At 36.7% G+C, this 13702-nt stretch overlaps 1 protein-coding gene across 1 annotated transcript in view; it reads right to left on the minus strand.

Moving 5' to 3' along the window:
* Nucleotides 1-8276: 8276 nt before the first annotated feature.
* Nucleotides 8277-13702, minus strand: part of LOC130834858 (bifunctional heparan sulfate N-deacetylase/N-sulfotransferase 3) — a 149987-nt gene continuing 144561 nt past the window's right edge. The window contains exon 13 of the mRNA XM_057705855.1: nucleotides 8277-8396. Coding sequence (XP_057561838.1) covers nucleotides 8277-8396 — 120 coding nt within the window. The remainder of the gene's footprint in view (nucleotides 8397-13702) is intronic.

Here is a 13702-nt window from a genome sequence, read left to right on the forward strand (position 1 = left end):
GTATATTTATAGCCTTTCAGGTAATTGTGGATATTTTTCTTTGATGATACTATGTGAAAACTTGACAAGTGTTTTTTTAATTTAATTTTATTTATTTTATTGGCTGTGTTGGGGCTTTTTTGCTGTGTGCGGGCTTTCTTTAGTTGCGGTGAGTGGGGGCTACTCTTCATTGTGGTGCAAGCCTCATTGCCGTGGCTTCTCTTTTTGTGGAGCGTGGGCTCTAGGCGTGTGGGCTTCAGTAGTTGCAGCACATGGGCTCAATAGTTGTGGCTCATGGGCTTTAAGGCTCAGGCTCAGTAGTTGTGGCGCACGGGCTTAGTTGCTCTGCAGCATGTGGGATCTTCCTGGAGCAGGGATCGAACCCGTGTCCCCTGCATCGGCAGGCTGATTCTCAACCACTGCGCCACCTAGGAAGCCTGACAAGTGTTATTTTTTAAAGGTCATTTGTAATGTGGAATCTGAAACCAAGTCAATGAGCTTTTCATACTCTGCTACATTAAAAACTATTAGTTTACCTTGCCCTAAGAATGGGTTTTTTACTATTATAATGGTTGTACTATGCATAATGGTTTTGAAACCTCATGCATGGATCATTTGGAAAATACTGGTTTACTGAGTTGTGCAGAACTTCCAAACATTTCAATATATAATATTAGGAAATCATATTTGTTAATATCACCATCAGTCTCATCAAAGAAAGTATTTAAATAATAGCCTTTTGTTAAGCTCCTAGTAGTAGACACAAGTTCTACACAATTCTCATTTTCACTTGAAAACTCAAATTTTATCATTGGCAATAAATACTGTCAATTGTTTTTCTTGAAGTGACAGGCTCACTCTGTTCATTTTCAAAAAAATCTCTGACAATTACTCAAGTGTGAATAACCATAGTTCCCTGTCAGTCACTCTTTTAAGTCGAAATGATGTTCTGCGAATGAAGTAGCTATTTTTTTCAGATTAAATAAATTGAATAAAAAAATAAAGTAGCTAGTTCAATTTGCAACTTAAACGATTGCTCAGATGCTTTTCCTTGAAACAGCTATCTACTTCATTGTGTAGCGGAGGTGCTCCAGGCATGCTTCACGTTTTGAAACAGAGAATATTAAAAAGACAGGTAGTGAAGGGATGGAACTGAATAGTATTAATAATTCTTACTGCTTCATCATGGGTACTCTTCAGTGAAGCTGACTTGGTAAAGGAGTGTGTGATGGTGGAGCATATAATGACTACGACGACAGGTTGACCTTACTGCCTTGATTTATGTTAAAGCACCAGCAGTTTCACCCATTACTACTCTTGAAAAATCAGTGAAAATATCAACACAATGACAAAGGAATACGATAAATTGGTATTATTATGAAAATAGTTTTGACCCTGAAGATTCCTTGGAGAGAACTTGGGTCTGCCAGAGGTCCACAGGCTATACTTTTAGAGCCACTGCTCTACAGCACTAAGTAAGGCTCTGCACCACCACCACCGAGATCTTATTTACTAGTAAATCTCCTGAGTACATCCAACATCTGATGCTAAAGCCAGCTGCTGCTCAGCAATCTTGCCTCTATGATCTTTTCACCAGACTGGGTACTGTTGGGCCCGAATATTTAGACTTGTTATTATTATTTTTTTAAATGATCAATCGTAGCTGTTTTCATTGTTATAAAAGTAGTACATGCACCTGGAAATAAAAATTCAAATATTTCTCCCTAGGCCCACACTCTAGCCCAATTTGTCAAGGGTAACTAACTCCCTTTTACCATTTCTATCCAAGTGGTGTTGATTACCTTCATAATTCCAGCTATCGTTTACCTTAATTTCTTGGTTTGTGAACTTTAAGCAGCATCCACTGGTTCCCACAGGAAGGACGAGATGTTTGGCTCATTTCGACCCTTGCTCCTCATTGACGCTCATGCTCACCTTCCTAAATTTTTAGAGCATTTTATATTCTTATTTTTGTTTCTAGTTCTTTTGGTTTTATGTTTGTGGCTTTAAATAATGTGCTTAAACATAGATTTCTGCTGAACTTACCACAGGCCCAAAGCAGACCAGAGTGTTCTCCAAAGAGAAGTGAGGGAGGAACAGCTGAACTCCTCAGGCCCCATTTCTTTTTTTGTGTATGTGTGTGTGTCTTTTTCTTTTATATGTTTGTTTTAAGAGATTTTATTGAGATATGATTGACATACAATAAATTGCACATATTTAAAGTGTACAATTTGATTTTTTTTTCTTATCAGTAATGTATATATGGCAATCCCAGTCTCCCATTTCATCCCACCCCAACCCTCCCTGCTTTCCCCTCTTGGTGTCCATATGTTTGTTCTCAACATCTGTGTCTCTATTTCTGCCTTGCAAACTGGTTGATCTGTACCATTTTTCTATATTCCACATATATGCATAATATACGATATTTGTTTTTCTCTTTCTGACTTACTTTGCTCTGTATGACAGTCTCTAGGTCCATCCATGTCTCTACAAATGTCCCAATTTCATTCCTTTTTACAGCTGAGTAATATTCCATTGTATATATGTACCACATCTTCTTTATCCATTCATCTGTTAATGGACATTTAGGTTGCTTCCATGTCCTGGCTATTGTAAATAGTGCTGCAGTGAACATTGGGGTGCATGTGTATTTTTCAATTATGGTTTTCTCTGGATATATGCCCAGTAGTGGGATTGCTGGGTCATATGGTAGTTCTATTTTTAGTTTTTCAAGGAACCTCCATCCTGTTCTCCATAGTGGCTGTATCAACTTACATTCCCACCAACAATGCAAGAGGGTTCCCTTTTCTCCACACCCTCTCCAGCATTTATTGTTTGTAGATTTTTGATGATGCCCATTCTAACTGGTGTGAGGTGGTAACCTCATTGTAGTTTTGATTTGCATTTCTCTAATAATTAGTGATGTTGAGCAGCTTTTCATGTGCTTCTTGTCAGGCCCTATTTCTGCTTCCAGCTTTACCATCGAGATAATTCACAGCTCCTGCCCTGTGGCAGGATGTGTGAGAGACAGGGAGAGTCACATGTTACAATAACTGATGATAAAATAAAGCAAGGGGAAGAGCTGGTCCCAATGATCACATTTGACTTCTTCCATTGACGGATGAGGAAATTGAGGCTCCCAAAGGGAAGGTGATTTACCCAGTGTTATTTTGGTTAAGAACAGATATTGGAGCAATGTCCGTATTGGTCCAAACTATCCTGTTTGCTGTTCTAGTTGTACTTAGGACATCCTTGTAATTAATTGGGGAATAGAAACAATATGGTTTTATCAAGTTGGTCATAGGTGGGAATGAGAATTTGTCAGTATTACATTTTCATGGCTTTTTATTGCTTTTAAAATTAGAATCTTTAACTTCTTATACGTTTCTCAATTTATTTGTATGCGAAGCAAACCCTATTTTTTTGATAGTATATGTTTTGTGGGCTTTTAAAAGTTTTGTTTGCTTTGAAGACATAAATTAAGTTCTGAAAAGATACACCACAGCCCTAAGAGTAAATAGCATTTTGAGCTTGCATTTCTGTTTAAAGTGGTTGAAACTGAAAAAATTCAGATTCAGAATAGTATTTGCCAAATAGAGAAAAGAAGACTGGTCTTCTCTGATCCAACTGTATAAATTATGCATAATATTTAAGAGCAAGATCTGCTTTCCATTTCAGTTATTGATTTGAAATAGAGCATTTTGGCATCAGCAATGCAGACAGCAGGCATTTCCTGCACTTAATTTATCCCCTCATAACCAAGAAACAGCTTGATATAGACAGTTTTATGTAAGATTTGTCACAGATCCTATGTGCTTTGGAAGTGTTTCACATTTCATTCAGTTTAATTCAGTTTTCTGTATGATAAAATGTGGGTAAATACATTCTTCCTAACAATATCTTGCAGACTTTATGCTGTGAGTATTTAATTTGTGAAATTTGCTTTGACTTCCATGAAAGGGATTGCTAGGCAAGTAAAATATTTTACCTGAATCTGGCAAGTGAATGTCTTTCTTAAGCACTTATTGACACTATTCATGATTCTTCTCTCTCTAAAAAGAAAGATGGTGAAAATATAGCAGGTTCCAGTTTTAGTGATTTATTAATCTTTGTGTATATAACTTTTGGGAATGGACTGAGAGATGATAGAAAGTCAGAGATTAAGATAGTTACAGGATTAATGGAAGAAGGTGGAAGGGTAGGGTAAGAAATAAATTTCACATACTAATAAATAAGTGAATAAATTTTTGTGACTTTTGTTAAGAGCACTGAATATATCGAGAACCATATAGACAATAAGTTGAGGACAAAAACAGTAAGAACTAGTAGTAGCAGTGGGTGGGGAAAATAGGCCTCAAATTCTCTTAGGTGCCCTTGGCCACAGGTGAGAAGTTTACTCAAAGTAGATTCTAGATTTTCTTGGGAATGGAATCAATGTCACACTGTGTCTTTAGCTTTTATCCTCAAAGCTAAAATTTATGGCTTGACCTTATGAAATTTAGTTTGCTTTTAGGTAAAGTAAGTGAAAAGAAAGTAAACATTTCAAGCCAACACAAATAATTTCTTAAGGATTATCCACCACAAGTATTCATTGCTCTTTCCATGACTGCCAACTATTTGGGGATGGGTGGATGTGTGCCTGGGGTGGGGTGGGCAAGAAGAAGGTGGTAGCTATGCTGTAGGTGGTAGTCAAGCAGAGTCAGCTTTGGCAGAACAGAACTCAGCTATAGAGTATAATTTGAAAATAGAGAAATCCCTTCATTCTAAAATATTTAAACTGTTCAGTGCCTCCCTATTAGTGAGCTGTTAGCCTAAAACATATCTCCTGGAAAATGCAGTGTTGATATCTCTGGAAAGTAAAATATTATAAGTCATTATAAGCCACTAACATTGATGAGGTTGGTTTATTAATCACTCACCAGTTGGTTCTGAAGTAGATAGAACATAGGATGGCAAAGTTAGAAAACTGGGAGTCAGGTGTGTTCTAGATTGGAGAACTGTGTGTCTGAGAGGTAACCCTATGAGGAATCAACTGGTGCATGTTGACATGGTGGGTAGCAACATGAGAAAATCTGATGTTTAAAATAGAAAGGAACTGGAATAGAGAAAAAGTTTCCTGGAAAATGTAGATGAATGTCCAACTCTCCCAACTCCTTTTTTTTGCAGTGATTGTTTTTTTAGATTTTTAATAAAAGAGAGACTAAAGGAGCTGATTTGTCAGGAGCGGAGCAGAGCACTGGGAGTAAGAAATGCTATAATTATTCAGGTTCTCAAGTCTGTTAAGTAACAGCTGTGTGCCTCTCTTATTCTCTGGTCTCATGAGTGATGCTAGGAACTGTTTTATATCTATTAGAACTAAAAAAAAAATTACTAACATTGATTAGAAAATATGTTAAAGGTCATATTATTAAAAATAAATTTATTTCCTCCTGGGAAGTTTTCCATGCATCTCTACCTTTTGAACTGGATTAGTGGTATCTATGTTCTGTGACCACCTCCCACTCTGTCACAGGCAAACACAATCAAACAAAAGCCTACTTATTACAAGGTAACTAAAATCACCAGGCCCAAACACTTCATTTTTCTTATCACAGTTTATTGTTGTACATATGAGGTACCATGCTACTATCAGAATTATATCCAGGTTTTTTATTTTAAAAAACTCAGAGAAAAAAACATTTCCATTAATTTTCATTCAATGTGAATGACAAGAATATTATAGCTATAAACATTGAAATAACCATTTCATTTCTTCCTGAGGAAGTTTCATATTTTAAGCAATGAAAAAGGAATTCTATACAAAGCTAGTTAAAATCACATTCTCTCTCATTCTTTCCCCATGTGTATTTATGTTACTTTCAAAAGAGCATAACAACCAGCTGGAGTACACAGTGTAGAAAGTATGTGTGTCCTCTAGAATCTGAGTTGCTTCCCAGATACACTGAGTGGTCGAAATTCCTTGCAAAGGTCTGCTGCTCTAGGTAGCATAATATCTGTACTATGAGTGAGTAAATTTTGGTATGATCTCTTCTTTTTTCTCCTTTCATTACACAAGCATCCAGTGTGTTTTTAACGTATCTTTAAGGGTGAGCTGTTTAGTTGACACCGTTTACCCAAACAAAATTATGCCATTAGCCACTTTGTTTAGAAGTTTAAAGGTACACCTCATCCTTGAAACATAAATGCTTGCTTTCTTTTTCTCTTTCTTTCTTTCTTTCTCTTTCTTTCTTTCTTTCTTTCTTTCTTTCTTTCTTTCTTTTTCTTTCTTTCTTTCTTTCTTTCTTTTCCTTTCTTTCTTTCTTAAATCAGTAGAAATGTTATTGTCAAAATGAAAACATAATACTGTATGTAACTGCTGGGGCCTATTCTCCCTGTGTTTGACCCTCTTAAGCTAGTTGTTTTAAATTAGTCGAGATTAAAGACAGTATTTACTTTCCAAGCATGTTGGGCATGTGCTGCTTCCAAAATGTTAGCAGTGAGCATGAAGACTGACTTTACCATGTTTGTCCAAGTGACTTTGATTTTGCTTTTACTGTCAGGAATCTTAAAACCTGGTTCTTTGTCCAATTCTTTCTGCTAATAGCTTGTTTGATTAAAAATTAGCATATCGTTTGGGGATACAAAACTTAAAAAATTTAATTAATAGTTGTAATGCAAGTAAAAAATTTATAGTTAGTGGAAAGATCTCAAAATTTGTTTTCAAATTAGTGCATAATTGACAGAGTAGTTTCACACATTACAATGGCAATGAAAATATCTGGGCATATCTTTTTTTTTTTCTAATCGTACTTTTGATGACATTTCATAAAGGCTTATGTAATCATAGCATGGAATTTATTTACTACTTAAATTTTGTATGTGCATACTACATTTAAAAACTAAGTAAATATAAGCACAGGAAAATAAGTAAGACTTTTTTTTTGAATACTTTATTAAGCATATAATCTTTAAAAATTTAAGTGTAAATATATTTTAAGTACCATGCCTGGCTCATCTTTGTACTTCCTCCATTTAATTTAGTAGATAACTTATAAATTTAACTGTGTTCTGTTGTCTTCCATGAGAGTGACATATGAAATGTTCTTAAAAAATGGGACTGGGCTTTGCTTATCTTTTTCTGCCTTGTATCATTGCAAATATGAGATTAAAAATCATATGTTAATTTGTTTCTTGTAATAAATCTCTACATCACACAATTTCATTTTGAATTATCTGAAAAGATGTAGTTTTTCTATAGTTTAAATGTAAATAACCTAATATAGCATCTAGAGAAACTGTCCTTAGTTTTCATTTAATAGGTTTTGTTCTTGGGAATGTTAAATAGAAGTTATTTACACTGAAAAGTCACTCTGTTTCTGGAGATGACACATACCTCAGATTCCATGCCAGTGTTTCTGTAGAACCAATGAGGACTACTGGAGTTGATCTGCAGCTCACAGAAAAGGGGCATAGGTTGTCAGTCAGACATCTTCAGACCCCTACAATTTCTCCCTTTTAGAGGACTTAGTACACTTTCCATCACTTCTTACTGTTTTGGTATACTCAGCATGTTTCTATTTCCCATCCAATGGCTTTACAACATATCTTTCAGAATAACAATTATGATAGAGAAGTTATAACTTTTACTTAAATGCACTAGATTATGTGGATGAAAAATCACTTTTTTTTTCTGCTATAGCACTTATGTTGTTTTTTTTTGGATGCAGATAAAGCTCATATATAACTTTTCCACTCTCTGATCTAGCACAATTATAATTTATAATTCTTTCTAAATACTTCAGTGGATTTATATTTTGGCAAGCATTTTTCATGGGTGTTAGGCCTTTGGCATTTTATGCTACATTGTGATGTTTGCTTCTTGTTTCATAGGACACTTTACAGAATCAAAGAATAAGAAAACATTGTACAGGCAAACAGCGGCCTAAAAACCTACAGAGACACAATCTTGGTTGATATATAAAAGTGTAAATATTACTACGAAATGGGACAGTTCCGCATTTGTGTTTGATATTTATATTGGTTGCTATTGATTTCCACATGTGTGTACAGTAGTCTCCAATGACCCCACAGGCTCAGATATGGGTTAAGAGAATGGCCATAGGCCTCAAGGCTTGTAACAGACACTTTTTTTTTGTATGTTTTGTTTCTAATCATCCACATGCCAGCACATGGAAGGAACTTTGTTCTTTTTTTCTCATTTAAAGAGGTATATTTTTAAACTGCCTTTTGGTAGCTCCTGGAAGCTTTGGGAGAGGTGAGCGTTCCATGGAGACGCGTTCTTGAGCTTTCTCTCAGTGCTATCTCACTTTCTGCAGCTCCTGTCTCAGCCAGGACGGCAAAGGCTGCCCCAGTCTGTGCAGCAGCTTGGAGAGTTCCACGTTGTGGTCCCGGTAGTAGCTGGATAGAAATGCCCTGCTCTGAGGTGGGAGGAGGAGATAAAAGGACATTTAATTTTGTTTGTTAAAGTATACTCCGTATACTTTAATGATGTTTACATCTGTGTCAAGTAAGCCATACTGGTTTAAAACTGATATTAAGAATGTGGACTATTTATTTATCACAATACAAACACAGTGACTCTGTTCTTCAGAATACAGACTCCAAACACATATGCTATTTTCACTAGGGAGAGGGTTTTCATATTAAACATGTGATTTATATGTACAGAATTAAATGTTCAGATAACCAGACTGAGTTGCTAGAAATATAGCTGTAACAACTGATTGGGTCTAATATTACGCTCTATTAAAACTACCCTGGCTTTGGAATAAGAGTTGGATTGGTAAATCTATAAAATAAAATGCTCCTTTGTCATCATTAATTTACATTTAGATTTGGAAGGTAATATTTTCTTAAGAGTTCTTTTAAGGCATACACAAAATACTCACTTGCTAAACCTTAAAAACACAGTAGGTAAACCAGGTAAACGTATAACCTGGTATACTTGTACTTTTTGACCCAAGGAAGGAAAGGAATGCCTTGTACACTATCCTGACTTATAAGGAGGTAGATTTCCCTTCAACAAAGAAAAATAGTTTAATAATTGAAATTGTCAGAAATGGAATGTACTGAGTGGTAAGATGGTGTTTAGTGGGGTTTACATGTAGTTTAAATGACTGTTGTTGGTAATGTGAAGGATGGATTTTTGCATCTGTATCTGTACCTCCCCACTTTATTCTGAGGTTTTTATTTTACTTTATTATTATTTTTTAATTATTTTTTGGGGGGGCCATGTGGTGTGGCATGTGGGATCTTAGTTTTCCCACCAGGGATCAAACCTGCACCCTCTAAAGTAGGAGCATGAGGTTTTAACCACTGGAGTGCCAGGGAGGTCCCTATTCTGAGGTTTTTAGTTGAGTTGAATCTTTAGAAAGTTTTTATTTAATTCCTTGTGCTAGTCTTTTAAAATGTCATATCTTATACCCCATTTTAAATGCCATAGGAAAAACATCTCATTTTATACTGATAATTTCTATGTAAGATGGTGGTTTTTGCAGAAATTATGATCACTAGAATCAGACTGAACATTTGTGCTATATTCTAACCATCACTGCGATCAAGGGAGAGCCCAAACCTTTGTCTCAATTCTCTGTTTTTGGTCTTCCTCAGTCACTAGCTCTAAAACCACTGATAGACCCAGCTGGTACACCCAGGCCAGAGAGAGGTGGAGACAAATTGTATTCCCAGATACCCCGTCTGGGGGCCTGATCATTTTCTACCTCCTTAGCTGCCAGCCAGACCTGGAACCCAGGGCTGAGCCCTAGGCCTTTGTGCAGAGACTGAGTTTCCAAACTTCCCCATTGTGTCTTCTCTGAACGTGTCACCTTGCATTTTTCCTCTTTATGAGCGAAGCCCCTTGGGGCTGCCCAGCTCCTGCCAGCTTGCTCCCTAATGTTTCCCACATGGCAAAGGATTCTCCAGCACCTTAGCTAACTTCAGAATTGAACCTCCTGGGATCCATATCTACATACGTCTCTTTTGGATCGTACCTCCTGATACTGAGGGTTATCTCAACTGCACCTCAACGTTTTGGCCTTTTTGGCATGATTTTCCAACCTGGCTGCCTGTATCAGTACTGCCTCTGTAGCCAAGCCCTTGTCCTGTGTCCTATAATGTGTGTATGTTGGTGCCTATAATCATGTCCCCATAATCAAGTACCCCTTCTTCTTGTTGCTCTGCTCCCTCATATGGCAAGATAACTGATATAAGATTTGTAAAGTACAACATGTCCCATTCTTTTTAAATAAATTTATTTATTTATTTACTTATTTATTGGCTGCATTGGGTCTTTGTTGCTGTGCACGGGCTTTCTCTAGTTGCGGAGAGCTGGGGGCTACTCTTCATTGTGGTGCGCGGGCTCCTCATTGCCTTGGCTTCTCTTGTTGCAGAGCACAGGCTCTAGGCACATGGGCTTCAGTAGTTGAGGCATGTGAGCTTAATAGTTGTGACTCGTAGGCTCTAGAGCATAGGCTCAGTAGTTGTGGTGCATGGGCTTAGTTGCTCTGCAGCGTGTGGGATCTTCCCAGCCCAGGGATTGAACCCATGTCCCCTGCATTGGCAGGCGGATTCTTAACCATTGTGCCACCAGGGAAGTTCAACAAGTCCTATTTGAGAGTCTGATATGTTCGCGCCAAAAGTTACTAGGATAGAATTCAGTGATATGCAGGATTTATTGTACACACATTGTTATCTGACCATCTTCCAGAAAGGGGACTATTTTAGATGGTAAATCACAGATAGGATATATGCTAAGTATGCCAACATAGTCTACTTCATGAAAACTTGTGAAATTAATGTAAGGTTGTTTATTGGCCCGTTATTAAAGTAAAGAATCTATTAAATGCTTCTGATTTGGAGAGGTAATAGACTTAGTGGTTCATTTAAAATGTCAGTTTTTATTCCCTTCCTACAATATATTTTGATAAACAAAGTCAAAGTGGAAGTAGGCTAACAACATTCTCAATTTCCAGGATCAAATGCATCCTATAATATTTTGATGATACTTGTGAGGAAGAATACTGGTGTTTTTCTGTAGTAGAAGGAGAAGCAAGCAGTGTGGTGACAGTACTGCCTACTCTACTCTGTTCTACACATTTGTGTTTCCATTACCTCCAGGAAGGATCCTTTACTCTTGCCTCCTCTCTGGCCACTATTTGCACAAAATCAGCTACTCTACTCCCTCAAATAAATCCAGTATGTATATGATATTGTGATATAATGAGAAATACATATTTGGTTTCTGACTCTGGTTCCTAGCACACAGCTCCTAAAATCCTTGTAATTTCCTGAGTGAAAAGAGTATCTTTTGTTATTTACAATAAGTTCCTCTAAACCTTACCTGAGTTTCTGAGTTTCTGCTAATGAATTGGGCCCCTAGTTAGCTTCAGATGGGGGCTGGTTGCTAGAGGAACCAAATATATAATTAGAGGGTTGGAACTTTCACCTGTACCCTCTGACCTCCAGGGAAGGGAGGGCGGACTGGGGATTGAGTTATTCACCACTGGACAATTATTTAATCAATCATGCCTGTGCAATGAAACTTCTATAACTCAGGGCTGGTAAATGCATCCATGTGCTGGGAGGGTGGTACACCTGACTCCACAGGGACAGAGAAGCTCCTGTGCTCTGGATGCTTCTGGACCTTGTCCTAAGTACTTCTTCGTTTATAATAGTAGGAAGTAAAGTGTTTTCCTGGGTTGTGTGAGTCCTTATAGCAAATTATAAAATCTGAGGAGGGGGTTGTGGGAACCGTTGATTTGTAGCCAAGTTGGACAGAAGTGTGAGTCACCTGGGAACTCATTGCTTGCTATTGGAGTCTGAAGGGGGCATTTTTGAGGGACTGAGCCCTGAATCTATGGGGACTGCACTAACCCTGGGTAGTTAGTATCAGAATTGGATTAAATTGTGGGACATGTAGTTGGCATGTATGGAAAATTGGAGAATTGCTTGGTATGGAAAGCCCACACATTTGATGTCAGAGGCATCTGAAAAAACATTTTAGGACTGTATTACACAGTAACCCTGTAGAGAGATATGGAAATAGTGATATCCTGAAAAGTTACGTTTTTCTTATCTTTCTCTACCACAAATTTAATGTTATGTCTCAGTATGTGTTTGATATGAGTAAAATAAAATACTAAGAAAGATGTTCTATAGTGTCTTAAATGTTTTAGTTTTAATAAATATATAAACAGCTTTGACATATGTGAAAATGAGATATTTTATATTACTGTCTTGAAATACAATGGAAATTGCCCTTGAATATTTTTTAACATGTGAGGATTGTTTTCAGAGTGCTCTGAAGGTATATTTTAATAATCTACCAAAGAGGGACTTCCTTGGTGGCACAGTGGTTAAGAATTCCCTGCAAATGCAGGGAACACGGGTTTGAGCCCTGGTCTGGGAAGATCCCACATGCAGTGGAGCAACTAAGTCTGTGTGCCACAACTACTGAGCCTGCGCTCTAGAGCCCGAGAGCCACAACTATTGAGCCTGTGTGCCACAAATACTGAAGCCCACATGCCTAGAGCCTGTGCTCCGCAACCAGAGAAGCCACCGCAATGAGGAGCCTGTGCACCATGATGAAGAGTAGCCCCCATTCGCTGCAACTAGAGAAAGTCCAAGTGCAGCAACAAAGACCCAATGCAGCCAATAAGTAAGTAAATAAATAAATAAATACAGTTAAAAAAAAAAACCCACCAAAGAAAACTCGAGTTCTGAGAATGCAACTTGTTTATCAAAACAACAAGAACCCCCACAATATCTTTTAGATAGAATTTAATAATGAGCTTAGTGAGGACAAGGCTCTGTCTTTATCAGGTTGGAATAAAAATAAAAGGTCCTCAAAGTCTTCAAGTGTTAAATATTTTGACAAGTTCAGACCATGTTAGGATTATCAGACCCTTGTAGGATTCTTAGTTACCATGATATATTAAACATCGTGGGAAAACAATCCAAAATAATGTTTTAATTTTTGAATTAAAAAAATTTTTTTTTTACAAAATCAATCTACTTCCATTCTTATGTCCAAACTATAGGTTATCAGGACTGATTATGAAATCAAAATAATATTAATAAATTTTAATATATGTGAAATAAGCTTTAAAGTAAAAATATGGAGTCTACAAAGTGGGAAGACTATAGCTTTAAGTGATTGCTATGTCACCATTTGGAACAGAATAAACATGAAGTGCTACATGCCTACTACAAAGTTTGGGTGTCTCCATTTGCCAGAGTCTAAATTATCTGCTAGTATGTTATATATTTCGGCAAAATATTCACTCTTTCATCTTATTAACATATTAATAGTTCAAAACTTAGTATACCAGTAATTAATATTATTATGCAGGCCACACTTACTACTACAGGGTGACTTAGACAGTGAAGATAAAACCTTTTGGTCCTATTTTAAATTTCCAGTTGATATATTTCCTGCCTTGGTTTCAGTTAACATTTTTAGTGCTAAAATTTATGTGAATGTATCATTCTTTTCGGAATGAGAAGTTGCTTTCTTTGTTCTGATTCAAAATGGCAAATTCTATTGTTTTCCTTTATTCTTGCATGACAGGTAATAATATATCACTGGAAAAATCAAAACTAGCAACCTGGATGCATTCCAATCCAAATGTCACTTTTTGTAAAGGGTGAATTTTTATTTTAATCACTTTTCTAAGAAAATAGATATATTTTTATGTATCATTTTGCTTATTTAGTTTGTACTTTT

Source organism: Hippopotamus amphibius, chromosome 13 (genome assembly GCF_030028045.1).
Source record: "Hippopotamus amphibius kiboko isolate mHipAmp2 chromosome 13, mHipAmp2.hap2, whole genome shotgun sequence".
In the NCBI taxonomy this organism is placed as follows: Eukaryota; Metazoa; Chordata; class Mammalia; order Artiodactyla; family Hippopotamidae; genus Hippopotamus; species Hippopotamus amphibius.